The 15878-nt window shown below is 42.1% G+C and overlaps 1 protein-coding gene across 3 annotated transcripts in view; it reads left to right on the top strand.

Moving 5' to 3' along the window:
• The first annotated feature begins 1030 nt into the window (after nucleotides 1–1030).
• mcc (MCC regulator of WNT signaling pathway) overlaps nucleotides 1031–15878 on the top strand; it is a 123204-nt gene continuing 108356 nt past the window's right edge. For 2 of the 3 annotated variants that reach the window (XM_030783841.1, XM_030783840.1), the window contains exons 1-3: nucleotides 1031–1277; nucleotides 2659–2903; nucleotides 3303–3490. In XM_030783841.1, the coding sequence (XP_030639701.1) occupies nucleotides 1153–1277; nucleotides 2659–2903; nucleotides 3303–3490 (558 nt within the window). In that variant the 5' untranslated portion in view covers nucleotides 1031–1152. Of the gene's footprint in view, nucleotides 1278–2658; nucleotides 2925–3302; nucleotides 3491–15878 lie in introns of all 3 variants that reach the window. The other variant, XM_030783839.1, reaches the window with a different exon arrangement.

Below are 15878 nucleotides of genomic sequence, written 5' to 3'. Positions count from 1 at the left end.
ATTTTCAGGTCCAACTGAAAAGAAGGATCTTTATCCCTCTGTCTTCTCCTTATTCTCTTTCTTTTTATTCTACTGCATTGGCTTTTTTGGACATAACTTCATTTAAACAGTTGTAGAGTATCTTCACTGTTTAAGTTGTTCTGCCTAATAAACAGTAATGAAGTGTTTCTTAATGATGAACAATTCTCAGCTCACATCAGGTACTTCTGAGGACAACTGCCAATCATTTTGTGTAATAAACTAATGCTTCACAAGTTTGTAATAGATTAATTGTTTCTATATAAGGACAGGCACACCCACGGCAGTGAACTCAGCTTTGCAGTACTGCACTTGTAAAGCACTGATATCATGTCACACAGATAAAGCACTGATATCATGTTAGTACAGATCACACAGATATCAGTGACAGAAGTCATTACATGTGAGAGTTAAGCATTAGTAAAACATGATTCATTTTCACTTTACAACAGGTACATCTGAACTGCTTACTAACATAAAGTAAGGGCCTGTTAGGCATTTGAACAGGCTCAAGCACACACACACACACACACACACAGAGGGGAGGAGAGAGAGAGAGAGAAAAAGAGGGAGAGAACTTACAGAGAACGGGAATTTAAGTCAACTTGATAAGAAACACGAAGAGGAGGAGAAGAACATTTATTCAAAGAGAATATTTCGTTGGCCTTTAAAGGAAATTTCAAGCCAACTTAATAAAAAACGTTATAACACAATACTTAAAGACAAGAAAAAGTTAATAATTTCAGGCCAGACTGGCAAAGCTTCTCCTTCGTTCTCGAGTGGATTAATAAAGTACCAGCGCGTGCCAGTAAAGAAAGGAAACAAACAATAATTTGTGTGCTGTGCGTTTCATATTTATGTTAGCTCCACTCCGGAGTCAAAACGACCATCCCACTCTCTCTCAACAGTACCACTAAATTCCCACCTTGTGGTCCTACCCCAAATTTGAGCACAACTTGAGATATTCTTTCCCAGATAGCAACGGTCCTTTACTGTGCTTTCTTTCAAAGTGAATGTGTTTACGCTCTACTCCGAAGGTCTTCATCACTAATGCAGTGAAACACTTAGTGGACTACAAGCCGTGGCTTCACGAGTACAGTTCACGACAGCGTTAGCATTTTTCGGGGCAAGATCATGGCGGCTACGGTGGAGGTGAGCTTGAGCAGCGGCAGTAGTGATACCTCTAGCACTGGCGAGGAAGAGCGGATGAAGCGGTTGTTTCAGACTTGTGACGGAGACGGAGATGGTTACATTAGTAGGTAAGTCTGATGTTGTCGAGAGACCCCTGACAAATCAGTTGCTTCATGTTAATTCACGTTTGATTGTGTCGTTCGAAACAAATTGTAGTGTTTGCTAAACAATCAAAGTCAGCTTGTACAGGTCGCTAGAAGCAATTGTGATCTGTGATACTAAGTAGCCCATTGCAGTAAATCTGTGTCAGTGAGAAAATACATACAAACTCTGAGCAACTCACTGAATCATATGAAAAAAGCTTGATACGATTAATCGAAAATGGGTTGGAGTCAAAAATTTAGGATTGTAAACTTTACTCATTTTAGCCCGCGAATGGCATGCTTCATATTACTGTTCTGTAGAATTATCTCCTCCGTCTTCCGTGTACGGAGCAGAAACTGTCACATTATTATGAATAGTTAAACCGATCTGTTCGTAGCGCTGTTTGTAGTCTTACCCGCAGAATGCCACTTAGTGAGACATGGCAGACGTATTGAAAGATAGAATCAAACTGCTGGGAGGTCAAATGTTCCAAACGATTATGTCCACAGACTGTGGAAAAGTTTGTTTTTCCTGAAGTTTACCAGAAGATCGTTTTCACAGGTATTTCTGCAGTTTGTTATGAGAAACTGGTTTGTCTATAAGTGGCTTGTCACATTACCCTGGTATGTTTGTCGTCATATCAGTTAACGTTTTTGAAAGATTGTTGCTTCCACATCATCAAAATCAAAGTCAAGGCTCTTTATTGTCATATGTACAGGGTGCAATGGAATCCTTACATGTGTGTTTCGCCTCGTCTTGATAATTACAAACAAGTACAATAACCACAGTGTACTGAGACTGAAACAAGAGACGACAATACACACGATAAAAAGCAATGAAACCAGTTAATAAAAACAGCACATTACAATAGAGTAGTAACATTAAGAGGCAGTGGTCACATAGACAATGCGCACATCCAGAAATATCTGATGTAAAGTGCTGAGTGAAGTTAAAATGACCAGTGAGTGCTGTCTTTGGTTTGAATGTATGACAGTATTAAAGAACATATGAGTCCTTATTGAGAAACCTGATGGTGGATAAAAACTGTCTCTGAATTTTGTAGTTTGAATGATCATTATTCTGTACTCTCTGCCTTGTTGAGTATATTTAAAATACTTTATTAGTGTGTTTGATAGAAGTGTCCTTCATTGTGTGCTGCTGACACTCACAATCGTCTTGACCATCGTATACCCTACTGTGGAGGCGGCACTCAGACCTGAGACACGTCAAAAACATTACATTGACTGCTCACTAACACTTTGCAGAGTTCTGTGATTTTTCTAGTGTTTTCTCTCTCTCTCTTTCTCTCTCTCTCTCTCTCTCACACACACACACATACACACACACACACACTCACTCTGTTAGAAATGACCTCCTGATGGTGTGTAGACAGTTGAACATGGAGGAGTCTGTTGCTGAGATCATGGGCCAGTTTGGAGTGGACGAGTGTGGGAAAATCTCCTTTAAGGACTTCACTCGCTGCCGTATGCAGCTGGTGAATGAGATTCGGCTGGAGGAGGGTCAGCTCTCACTTGTGACTGGACTCTCTGAGAAAGGGAAGGTCCAGGAGCATGATGCCTCTTGGCTTACCAGTGCGGAGAATATTTTGGGTAAGCACAGACTGCAAAAGTGTCAGAAGCCAACAGTGACATATTCGCTAATACTGATCTACCACTGGAGTATTATCAGTAATCATACATTTCTGAAAATAGCCAACAGCCTGACAACTTTGTTAATACGAATCTACCACTGGAGTATGTTAAGGTTAGATCAGACTCATGCATGTGTTACGTGTTATGCAAGTTTGGCACCTTGTGTAGAGAGAGTGTAATCACATGTACACCATGTCTTTGCATTGTCTGACAAGACCCTCATGTATTCAGAGAGAATGTGTGTTCACCCATAGACTTAGTGACATTCTGTAAAACCTATTTGTCTGACGATGTGTTAAGTGTATACATTTGATGGAGCTCCTGTGGGTTTGTGTGTATGCATGTGTGTGCCTGAAGCCAAAGAGAACAGTCACGATGACTCAGGGCCAACAGAACTGCTAAGCCCAGATCCACAGCAGCAGTCAGGTATCCTACAGAAGCTTCTAGAACAGCCAGGCAATGTCCTGGAGTCATCGTCCATGCTCCACAAGCTCGTCACGCAGCCCCCCTCACGATCCGGAAGCTGCCTGGAACTGGCCAACACGGTGAGCAGGACCAATCACACACCTCATGCACAAAATGTTTCTCACAGGTCACAGAACATGCCAACTCAATTCTGTTTTCTGTTCTGCATCGATTCAGTTTAATTTTTATTTCTGCTGATGTGTGAAGCACTTTTTACGAGATAAACTGCCACTGAATACCAGGGTTGAGACCCTCAGTGACTTAGGTCTTAATCTTCTTACTCTCTCAGTGCCTTAGTCTTAGGGTGAGGTTAGAATAGTGTGTTTTAGGGAACAGTGGGACGGAGAGATGTGGGGGAGCTGAGGTCTGTTTTAGGGTGAGGTTAGAATAGTGTGTTTTAGGGAACAGTGGGACGGAGAGATGTGGGGGAGCTGAGGTCTGTTTTAGGGTGAGGTTAGAATAGTGTGTTTTAGGGAACAGTGGGACGGAGAGATGTGGGGGAGCTGAGGTCTGTTTTAGGGTGAGGTTAGAATAGTGTGTTTTAGGGAACAGTGGGACGGAGAGATGTGGGGGAGCTGAGGTCTGTTTTAGGGTGAGGTTAGAATAGTGTGTTTTAGGGAACAGTGGGATGGAGAGATGTGGGGGAGCTGAGGTCTGTTTTAGGGTGTGTGAAATATAAGCACAGAAACAGTGATGATTAGAGTGTATGAAGGACAGGAGATAAGCCACTGCTGAAAAAGAAAGACAGTTTGTTATCACAGCCAATCAAAGTGTGGCAGACAGACAGGTGGGCAGAGCTTACAGGAAGTTAAAAGGCAGTCTTATTGGTTGATAGCTAGACCTACTGTGACTGACAGGTCACTGATCATTCAAATACCATTTAATACCATTTAATACCACTGAAGACACCAGTTACTCGTCTGACAGCGAAGCAAAAACCATAAAAAGTCATTAATTCAGGTGGTCTAATGCCTACTGACCTACAGGGTGCTTTTCCACGGGTTCCTTATTATTGTGGTTCTTCATTATTTTGTTCTTCTGTCTTGCCCCTGTTGTACTTTCCCCCATGGTTCTGTCATATTTTAGCATAGCTGTATGACTGTACAAATCAAATAAGAGTCATTTAATGTGAACGCTCACAGAAAATAGCACATATGTTTTTCTCCAAATGATGCAGTTGGAGAAGCACAAGAGAGACATTCCTCCAACATTATTTTGGAAAAATTTGTGAGAAATGAGGTTAACTGATTGCACTCAAAAAGGTGAATTTGATTTGGTAGGAATCACAAAATATTCAGCACAAATAGTTTCCAGAATCTTATTTGTTTCAAACTCCTGCCTGACAATATGGCACAGAAGTAGCAAAAGAAACTGGTTTTGATTTTCTTATAGAATTAAATTCTGTAATACGTTCAATTTTTTGATATACAGCACAGATAAATCTTTCAAATATAAACATAGTTCATTCAGTGCCAGTGTTATTCATGCACTTCAAGGGTCATGGCTTTTTCCTTTGAGACCCAAATTGGAGCGATTCACACTGGCACACATATTGTACGCCCAAACACACGTGCATCGTGTACACACACACACACACACACACACACACACACACACACACACACACAAGAATGCCAGCAGGTATATCAGTAAATTGGTTTATTTCACTGAAAATATCAACATTGGTATTGGAGGCAAAAAAATGAATACTGATCATGCCCCGTGCCCCAGGTTTAATGGGTCTGCCTTTGGTTTAGGTCTCTTGTTCTGGTATTTTACTCTCTCATTAAATCATATTTAATTGTTGCAGATGAGTTTGAAAGTTTTTCCATTGGTCAAGTTCAAGTTTATATGCAAACCACTATTTTAGTTTGTCTGTGCTCACTAAGCATATTAGTTTGTTTAACTCAGTAAAACAAATGAGTCATTTAGCAAGTAACCTAACTGTGGAGAAAATGTTTTCTGGAACTATCCTCAGTCCTTCAGTCATTATCTTAAATAACTTTGTTTTTAATTTGTTTGTATTTTGTGTTTTTGATGCATTATGTTAGAAAAAGCTACTGTTTATTAGATAGCTAGTGAGAAATCACAGAGAGATTGGAATATTGTTGGCTAAGTGTTGTTGTAATTTCATTTACTCACACTTTTATGGGTCTTTCAAAATCAAACATGTATTCTTTGAATACTGACATGTGTATATTGTTAGTATACATTGCAGTCATTTAGAACTAAATTATTAGGTTCATTCAACCAGTCTGAAATATGCTGACTGCACATCCAACTATAATATACTATCCAATCATATATCCACCATGTGATGACAGAGCCTCTCTCATTCACCATGTGATGACAGAGCCTCTTTCATTCACCAGGTGACGACAGAGCTTTTCTCATTCACCGCGTGACGACAGAGCCTCCCCCATTCACCACGTGACGACAGAGCTTCTCTCATTCACCACATTTAGACAGAGCTTCTCTCATTCACTGTGTGATGACAGAGCCTCTTTCATTCACCACATGATGACAGACCCTCTATTATTCACCATGTGACGACAGAGCCTCTCTCATTCACCGTGTGATGACAGAGCCTCTCTCATTCACCACATGACGACAGAGCTTTCCTCATTCACCACGACGACAGAGCCTCTCTCATTCACCACGTGATGACAGAGCCTCTCTCATTCACCGTGTGACGACAGAGCCTCTCTCATTCACCGCGTGACGACAGAGCCTCTCTCATTCACCGCGTGACGACAGAGCCTCTCTCATTCACCGCGTGACGACAGAGCCTCTCTCATTCACCAGGTGATTGCTATGGTCTTAAACTCAGTCTTTAGCAGTGTTTCTGTCAGATTTAGCCAGGACAGTGAACTGCAATACACACACACACACACACAGTTCATCAGATTGGTCTTAAAGGTTTGTTTTTGGCAGAAAAATTTCTTGGAACTGACAGAGTCGTCATGTCCTGCGGGTGAAATGGGAAATGTCACTGCCTTGGGAATAAATTGGGAATAGTTAACAGTCTGCTATGAGCATTATTTCATGGTGTGAATATTCACCTGTCTCAAGCAAGCAACTTTTTGCTGTGATCAAATGCAGGGGTTGGAAAGCTGAGGAACTTTGATTCGATTCTATAGTGTAGCTGAGTTGTGTTTGTGGATGTGTTTAGCGTAGCTGTGTTAACTTTAATACGAGGATTACTGTGTGTGTGTGTGTGTTTAGTGTAGCTGAGTTACCGTTAATAGGATGATTACTGTATGTGTGTGTTTGTGTGTAGGTGTGTTTAGCATAGCTGTGTTACCTTTAATAGGATGATTACTGTGTGTGTATGTGGATGTGTTTAGCGTAGCTGGGTTACCATTAATAGGATGGTCACTGTGTGTGTGTGTGTGTGTGTGTGTGTGTGTGTGCGTTTAGCGTAGCTGTGTTACCTTTAATAGAATGATTACTGTGTGTGTGTGGATGTGTTTAGCGTAGCTGTGTTACCTTTAACACTAGAAGCGCCGTGCTGGTTTGACCTACTTATAGCTTGAAGTGCCGAGTGCCGGTCATTTGACCGCTGTGACTACCTACTAGGAGCGCCGTGCTGGTTTTACCTACTTATAGCGCGGCTAGGCGGTCAAAAGACCGCCGAGTCATTAGACAAGGACACTGTTACTGACACATAATGATCGCTAGATGGTGCTTCTTACACAAAGCAAATAGTTTGCTTACAAGATCAACTTGCGTTCGGCCAATGTATCATTCATTTCAGTATTAATAGTCGGTTATTATTTCATTAGAATGTTTGTTGTCCAGCCCTTCCATCATTCAGCATAATGTTTTGATTACTTATTTGTGGCAACCGTGTTTCCAAAGGCATAAATTCCGGAAGAAGTCTTGATCAAATTCGACTGAGAAAACCATCTGAACAAGACTAGTTCAGGCAACTTTTTCATAGTATTTGTTTTTTAATATTTAATCTTCTACCTTGGAGAATTAGTTTATTATAAGGGATGTCACACATGTTGCGAGTTAGACTGTGGTTGGTCTGTAAATGCGTAGCTCGACTTTATCAACATTCAATTGTCGACTGACAGTGATCACGTCGTTGTCCCTAGTGATTAATTTATTGTAAGGGCATGGTCCAGATAGTGCAAAAATTAGAGACAGTTGTGATTGTAAATTAACTATTGTAGGGAGCGATTACAGATTTGGACATTCTAATTATTGGGCGACATGTTGGGTGACATGTAAGCTATAAACTGGACTTTATGCTTACTAAGTAGAACAACCTATCGGAATGACAAGACAGGCAGTAATTGGTTGAGAATTACAATGCGTGTAAATCAAAACTTGTGGAAGTTTAGAGTGTGAGACTGCTTTGGGTGGCACTGGAGAAGTAGACTAAAGCGTTTCAGTTCCGATCTCGTCTGTCTCTGTGAAATTATCGCTTATACCACATAATAAGCCCAGCCGAGCATATCAAGCTTTACACTTGCATTTTAATAAATTAATTATCTACCACAACTAACAGATCATTCTATGCCATGATAGAAGCAAACACTACGACTTTTCAAGGTATTCAGTGGGCTATGAGTAGCCTAACACCTAGCCTGCCAAGTAACCTACGAGTAACACCTCTCAACCCCCTCCTGATAAAGTGCCATAGTCTATTGTTAGTCTCCCGCAATAGAATGATTTGGCCAAAACTAGTTCATACCACAAGTAGCCTACCACCGTCTATCATGAGTCTCAGCTAAATTTAATTCCGCACATGTAATAGAAAATGTAGGCACCGCTTGGAAATGAATAAGTATGCATGGATGTTGTTTTTACAAAATACGTATGTTGCAATGGATTTTCGTAAACAAAGCTGTGTCGGGTGTGTAGCCTTTTAGAGTAAATAGCGTAGCATAAGATGGCCGAATTTTTACCATTTATTGAAACTAAATTACAGCGCAAAAAAAAACCCTTCTTTTTGGTAAATCGACAGCTGTGTAGTTTATTTACAGTAAATACTTAAGAAAGAATGAATTATACATTATACCAGATAGATACACGAGATTTACATTTTTCACTGCATGCACTAAGTAAATAAATAGATAACATAGGATACGAAAAGTACTGTGTGTCGGGATGCTGTAACCCCTTTTACACAGCCTGTTCAAGCAGGGAATGTTGTACCTCACTGTTTTGTGTTCCCATTTCAAGTGGAGAGATATTCGACTGACAGCCTAGAACAATAGCCTAGGTGTGATCCCAACCCCCTCCTAACAACTGCATCATGAATCACTTGGTCAACTGACCAACTCAGAAGTTCCCTTCAACGTAGACCAAAAGATTGTTTGCCAGTGCCAACGAGGTGAAGCAATTTTTGGCCTACTGCCGGCCTACTGTCATCTTTCCCTAGATAGGGAATTGCGTTCAACGTGTATTTTTGCGGCCACCCATAATTTGAAACGACAGCGCGACTTGGTACGGAACAATTGTTCATCTACAGTTATGTTCTCATCGGGTGTGTAAGAAGCAATACTATATCGAAAATCTCAGATATCATGTCAAGTTTATCTGTCACAAGGTGGGCAGCCCTTGCATTCTTGTCATCAAAGTGCAGGTAGCGCATGATATCTTGGAATTTCTGTCGAGACATCCGTCTCTGAAAATGGGATTTCCCAAGTTAGCAGACCAGTAGTCTTCCGGGTTCATACTTTTACCGCCCGTAATACCTCTCAAATAAAGGGAACCCACGAATGCTTTTAGTTCATCAGCTGTGAGTTTGAACTTATCAGCATCATTTCAATCAGCTTCTGCTTCAGAGTATTTCTGAATCTTTTCCCACATTTCTGTGTCAATCAAACACAGCAAACTGCTCAATGGACTTGTAATATTGTCCTTGGCATAACATGTGGGCCCTGGGGTTTCTCTCATTATATTGCACTCTTGTGCTCTACCCCGAGAGTTGTCAGCAGTTTGTTCAACCCATACTGTGCCATCTGATAACGGTTAATATTTGTTTAATGAAGACATTCATTTTCCATTAACAATTAAAATAAGCCGGTCCTATAAAAGTGGTGTTGCTTACCCTCAAACAGATACAGTATATTTCATAAAAGACTGGGGTATCCCAAGAATTTTTGTTGCTTTATGGTACGGGAAAAAAAATGGAAGACAAATGTATCACTTCAGACTTACATTAAATTGTGTTTATTACTCTTCCAGTAGACGCAGTTAGACAAAAAAGATTTACTGCACGAACAAACATTTTGACATTATGAATATGAACTTGAATATATATATATATATATATATATATATATATATATATGAATATAAAGTCTTTCTCACACACACATGTCCAGGTGCCTCACTTTGGCGGTTAGTTGGGGGGGGGGATATGAAAAAACATTAAAGAAAAAAACCCAGAATCTTAGCTCTTCAGTACATTGCAACGCCCCTCTAACACTGAAAACAAAATTAATATTAAATTTTCACTAATGGCACAAATTAGAGCCAAAGAAACTAGAAAAGCAGATGGAAAAAAATACTGTTGGACAGAGTTCTGTGTGTCTGCTCAGATGGGAGAGCAATGAGCATGTTGTTGAGGTATTAAAATAATAATAATAATAATAATAATAATAATAAAAAAACAGCATTTCAAAGACATCCATTTTCTCATCTCATAATGTCATAAGTACTTCAGCCAAGTCATGTGGACTCGAGGGAGGTAAGGTAACACAACAGTAACATACAGTAAATGCAACATTTCACTGAAAACATGATACAATAAAGTGGCAAACTGTAAGCAGCAGCTATACTAAGCACTTGCATAAAAATTTCCATTTTTTTAAAAGTGACGTTCTGCCGTGTACCATGCATCTACCCGATGCAATCTGAATGCTGCATTAGCTCTTTAGTACTACGAACAGTGCAAAGCCACCACAAACACTGAAAACAGCAAAGGATTTCACTGCAACGTTACAAACCCCTGGCTGCAGCAATCTGGTGAGTGCGTTCAGAGTTATGTTACTAACCTAAAAGATATAGCGCGCTTGTGTGACCAGATAATTCTGGACCAGTTTATTGAGGGAGCATCGTGTGAAAAGACTAGGGAAAGACTTTTGCTTGAATCAGACAATCTGACTTTAAGTGGAACGGTAGAGATAGCGCTGCAAGTTGAGGCAGCTGTAGAGTATACTGCTTTGCTGGCAGGCGTACGCCCCTTTGTGGACACTCCTGTTCAGCAGTCCCAGCCTGCCTATCACGTGCATTACAGCACCCACTCCACGGATGACAGCCACTGCTCGGAGTCGGGTTTTCCAGTGCAGCTCACAGAGAGGCAGAGCAACAAGCGCACCTCAGAGGTCTGCGGAAACTGCGGTTCTAAATCACACGGTTCTAAGGCACAACATTGCCTTGCCAGAGGACAAAACTGCAAAATTGTATAAATTGTATGAAGCAAAACCATTTTGCCAAGATGTGCCGCTCTGCCCCGGCTGCTCTACCACTACACGTGGAACCCCTGCCCGCTCACCACAACTACACAGAGATCAGAAATGTGACTTCTGGTCAGGTGGCTTTTAAAACATGTACCATGCAGTTAGCTAAGGTGAGTCTTCCTCTGTTTATGTACACTAGTGCGGCTGCATCTCTGCTCAATTCCAGCATGCATTACAAGTTTTTGTCTCACCTGCCATTTGAACAGCCAGCCATGTCATTAGAGGAGCTACAACAAGAATCAGAGTGCGACCCCATACTGACTACGCCGACACGTACATACGCTCTGAATGGCCGGCAAAGGTTCCTGACGAGCTCATTCCACTTGCTAGGGTGCTTGACAAACTCTCATGCTGGGGCAATGTCTGTATCTCCAGGGGCCTTTGTGCTGTGGTGCCAGGGGGCCTGCGTGTGTGCTATCAGTTGCACATGAGGGACACCTGGGCATTGTCAAGCTCAAACAGCAGTGCAGGAACCTCGTCTGGTGGCCAGGCATTTACCGCGACATTGAAGTCCTTGTCAGAGACTGTGCACCATGCCTCCTCAGCGCGAAAACCGGACCTCCAGCGCTAACCCCTCTGCAACCAGTCCCATGGGCGCACATCTCCAGATTGACATCTGTGTGGAGATCCACGGCTGTGGGATTCCCTGTCATCAGTGTTTCTTAGTGGTGCTGTATGACCTCCATTCGAAATGGCCCGAAGTGGTTCCGGCTGGGACCGTCACAGTGTAGGTTATCGCAGACATCCTGGAGGCCCTGTTTGCACATTGGGGCATACCTTGTGCTGTCACCACAGATAACGGGCCCCAGTTTGTCTCTGCAGATTTCTCCAGGTTCCTCAGTGATAGAGGAATAAAGCATATCTGTGCAGCATACTACAATCTGCAAGCAAATGGAGGCGTCAAGTGGTTCAATCAGAGCCTGAAGACATCCAAGCACACCTGGCTCAGGGGTGTGTGTATTCCAGACATCACTCAACCAAACCCTGATGCACTACATGGCCAGCCAGCATGCCACAACTGGAGCCTCTCCAGCACACCTCATGCTGGGTTGGGAAATGGAACTGCTGCTAGACAGCCTCAAGGCACAAGGCACGGCACCACCTGCAGCGGGCAGCCCCCAGGCTCAGGTCAAAGCCTCCGTAAACAGGCAACAGCATCAAATGCAGCAATATTTCAACCAGAAACACAGGGTCAAGGGCACCACTATCCAGGTGAGTGACTGGGTCTGAGCCCATAGGCCTGATTGGTGCAACAAGATGGCATCATACTGGACGCATCATACCGCCAGCTTGGACCAGCCATGTTCATGCTTAGTGACGGATCTCGCTGGCATGCCAGAAGACCGAGGGAAGTGCGAGACCCGTGTGAGGAAGCGGTGGCTCCATCACCACCAGTCTCTTCTCCACTGGTTTTGGCACAAACAGAGCCACGGGGGGCCCCTCCTACGTCTGAAGCCCTACAAGCCCTGCAATCCCTTAGCTGCCGCAACCAGCACCTGACCTGCAGCCTCTTCAATCTCCTCCTGACCTTCAGTCAGACCCAGTGCTAGGCCATGCTCTGGGCCCAACTCTTGGTGCCTCCCTGGCTGCTTTGGAGAGGCCAGCAGTACGAGCAGGGGCTTGCCCTGCTTACTTAAAAGACTTTGTCACAGAGTTCAATGCGTAGGTCTCGAGGGCATTCTACTTTTTTTTTAACAATATATTTATTGATTTTCAACAGTAGTAAGGCAAATAGACAAACATCAACAAGACAATATTGAGAAACATAATTGACAAAAGATTACTGTGAACGAAATAAACTAAATAAAATGTACAAATCAAAAATACACAGGTGAAAAGTAGAATAAATGGATAAAATTAAAAAAATGAAAAGGAGGGAAAAGAAAAAAAAGAGGGGGGTATTCTCCTCTTTGCTTAACAGCCAACCTCACATCTCTTATATATTTTAGATATTTCCGTTCCCTCAGTCTCTTGTAGTGCTTCAGACAAATTCATATTTTCCATAAAGAAAATGAATGGTTCCCATATGGATTCAATGGTCTCCCTTTCACTCTTCAAAATATAAGTAATTTTCTCCATTGATAGGCAGGAAGACATCTCCCAGAGCCACTGACCTAAGTGCGGCCTATTTACATTTTTCCATGATAAAGCTATGAGGCATTTTGCATTGAGCAAGCTTATGTTAATAAGTGATTTCTTTTTGTTGTGGAAAATTGGGTCATTTGGATATATGCCTAGTATGAACAATTTAGGGTGTAGAGGTAGATTTATGTGCAGCATATTATATATTGCCTGCGATATCTCCCTCCAGAACTTTGTAATCTCTTTGCACTCCCACATACAATGAAACAGTGTTCCTTTTTCTTGTTCACACTTAATGCATGTGTCTGGGATATTTTCGTTAAATTTGTGTAGTCTGATGGGAGCCCTTGACCCTGTGTTTCTGCGCATTAGCCAGTTAACTTGTAATAGCCACAGCCTTGTATTCACCGTTTAAGTATGGGCCTCCAAGCATACAGTACCCCACTCCTCCAAGGAGATCTCCTCCTGCATATCCTCCCTCCAAGCATTCAGCTGGCCCACAGAGGACTCAGTAGAGCTAGAGACCAACATGTTGTACATAAAGGAAATTTGTCCTCTACTATATAAATCATTTGAAATTGCATCCTCCAGAGTGGACAGGGGGGGTACAGTTAAATTTTGACTTTTAAATTTTGACTGTCGCAGCAATAAAACTTCTGACTATATTTAAAAAAATGTTTGTGCAGGATATCAAATTTTGCTTTAATTTCCCAACCTAACCTAACCTATTACAAGCCCACAAGCGAAATCCTGCATCAGTTCTCTTTGGTTTAAAATGGACATTTTCCCAGATAGAGCTGAGCCGGGATAAAGAATGTTTTTCTCCTAGTATTTCCTGTACCTTGTACCAAGCATTAATTATGTTTAAAACAATGGAATTTGTTTTTTTCCTGAAGCTTTCTAATGTTTATTGAGTAAATTTACAACCCGAGTGGTAGATTAGGGGTAAGGGCAAATGATTCCATATCTACCCACACAGGGAGCGACTCTGAGGAGAAATGTAGCATCATTGTTCGTAATTGTGCGGCCCAATTGTACCACTGAAAGTTCGGGGCTTTGGGTCCCCCCCGTCATATGGCAGGTACAGCAGGGATAAAAAGGAGCCTATGGCGTCTATTATTCCAGATAAGATTTGTACACATTTTCTTTAGCTTCATAAAAAGTGATGGTGGCATAGGTAAACTGATATTTTGAAATAAATTAAAGTAGTTTGGGAAGGATATTCATCTTCAATATACTGATTCGACCAGTTGTAGAAATAGGCAAATTTGACCATCTGTCTATTGAATTACTAATTGACTGTAGAATGTGGTCATAATTAGCTGCAACAATTTTATCAACTGCGGGTACAATACAAATGCCAAGGTAGGTGAAGTAGTCTGTTGAGTTGAATGAAGATATAAGATCGATAGGTCTGATCCTTTCTGTTTTATTGAGTAGCCTCAATGAAGATTTGGAATTGTTTATTTTATATCCAGAGAAGCTTCTGAAAGTCTTGATGACATCCAACAAAGCTGGGATAGATCTTGCTAAGTCAGTTAAGAAAAGGATGACATCATCAGCGTAGAGAGCTATTCGATTGTCTATATGACCTAGTCACTATGTGACCTGACGGCTAAGGCAAATGGTTCTATGGCCAGAGTGAATAGGAGAGGTATGCCGGGCAGACACCGCACAGCTTTCAGAAAGAACAGGACATTTGTTAACCTTAAGTGTTCCTTTGTAATTAAAGTTGCATTTGTGTAAACTCTCTCCCTCTTTTTCACCCTTCTTTACCTATTTCTATCACTCTCACTCTGCCTCTCTATCCTTATCCCCTTTATGGCTCAGGCCTTCCTGTGTGCAGGACTTATGCATACCAAAGCAGAACCACTTGCGGTAACACCTAACAGACGCCAGGCTCGATGTTTTAGCGCAGCAACCCCCAGACCATTTGGTCTAATGCTGATAACGTTTAATTGCGAGGGAGACTAGATCACCTCAGGAGGTTAGTTTCCCTGTGAGAATGGAATTCAGACCATGTCACAGGCCCCATCTGCATTGCTCCATTCGGGTACAAACCATGTAGAACAAAAGAAAAATGAAACTAACCATACGATATTATCAGTTAAATACGCATAACAAGTCATAACTGTTCGTATAGTCATAAATGCGAGGTAAAACTTAAAAATAGCCAGGAGCCAAGTCATGAGCATCTAATTGTATGACCATCGGTGTAACTGTGCTGTTTTTAATGGCAAAGAAACCATATTTGGTCTTGTTCGGGAGCATAAAATGCGGTAGATTCGGGTACGCGGACGTAATTTTACTATTCTTTAATGGGGAAAAGTTATGTAAAATTATTTCAACCGAACTCAAATTAATACTTCCTACATTCCAAGGAGTGCCTCCTCCTTTCAGGCAGAGACACCCCCAAAAGGATAGCAGCACCCCCCGTCTGCAAATCAGATAAAATGCCAGACTCTCTGCTATCCTACAGTTCAGTTCAGCTGCGCCAAAGTTCAGTTCAGCTGCGCTAAGGTTCAGCTCCAGTTGAGCTCCGGTTGTATCAGCCGTAATGTAGGTCCATCCGTTCTGTCCTGCTCGTCTCCACGAAGAATCGGCCCAGGCTCACCGCTACGGAAGATCCGCAACGCTAAAAGACTCTCCCGGCACCGACACAAAGTCTCGCTCACGGTCTCCTTCTGCCAACCTCGGTAACTCTGGTCTCTCATACCTGAAGGTGGCTGGGCCTGCTCTTCTTCCTCATCCCTTTTCTCTCCCTTCCTCACAACCCCATTTTGTGTGTAAGTAACTCCACTAGAACATCACTCAGGTAGTTCTTTTGGTGTTTGGAGTATGACAGTATAGTAGCGGCTTTGATGCCATCGGGTAGAGTAGGTTGTTATGGCGACGACTGCTGGGT

Source organism: Chanos chanos, chromosome 9 (genome assembly GCF_902362185.1).
Source record: "Chanos chanos chromosome 9, fChaCha1.1, whole genome shotgun sequence".
Taxonomy (NCBI): Eukaryota; Metazoa; Chordata; class Actinopteri; order Gonorynchiformes; family Chanidae; genus Chanos; species Chanos chanos.
The sequence above is the reverse complement of the archived record's forward strand: the minus strand, read 5'-3'. Positions and strand labels throughout refer to the sequence as shown.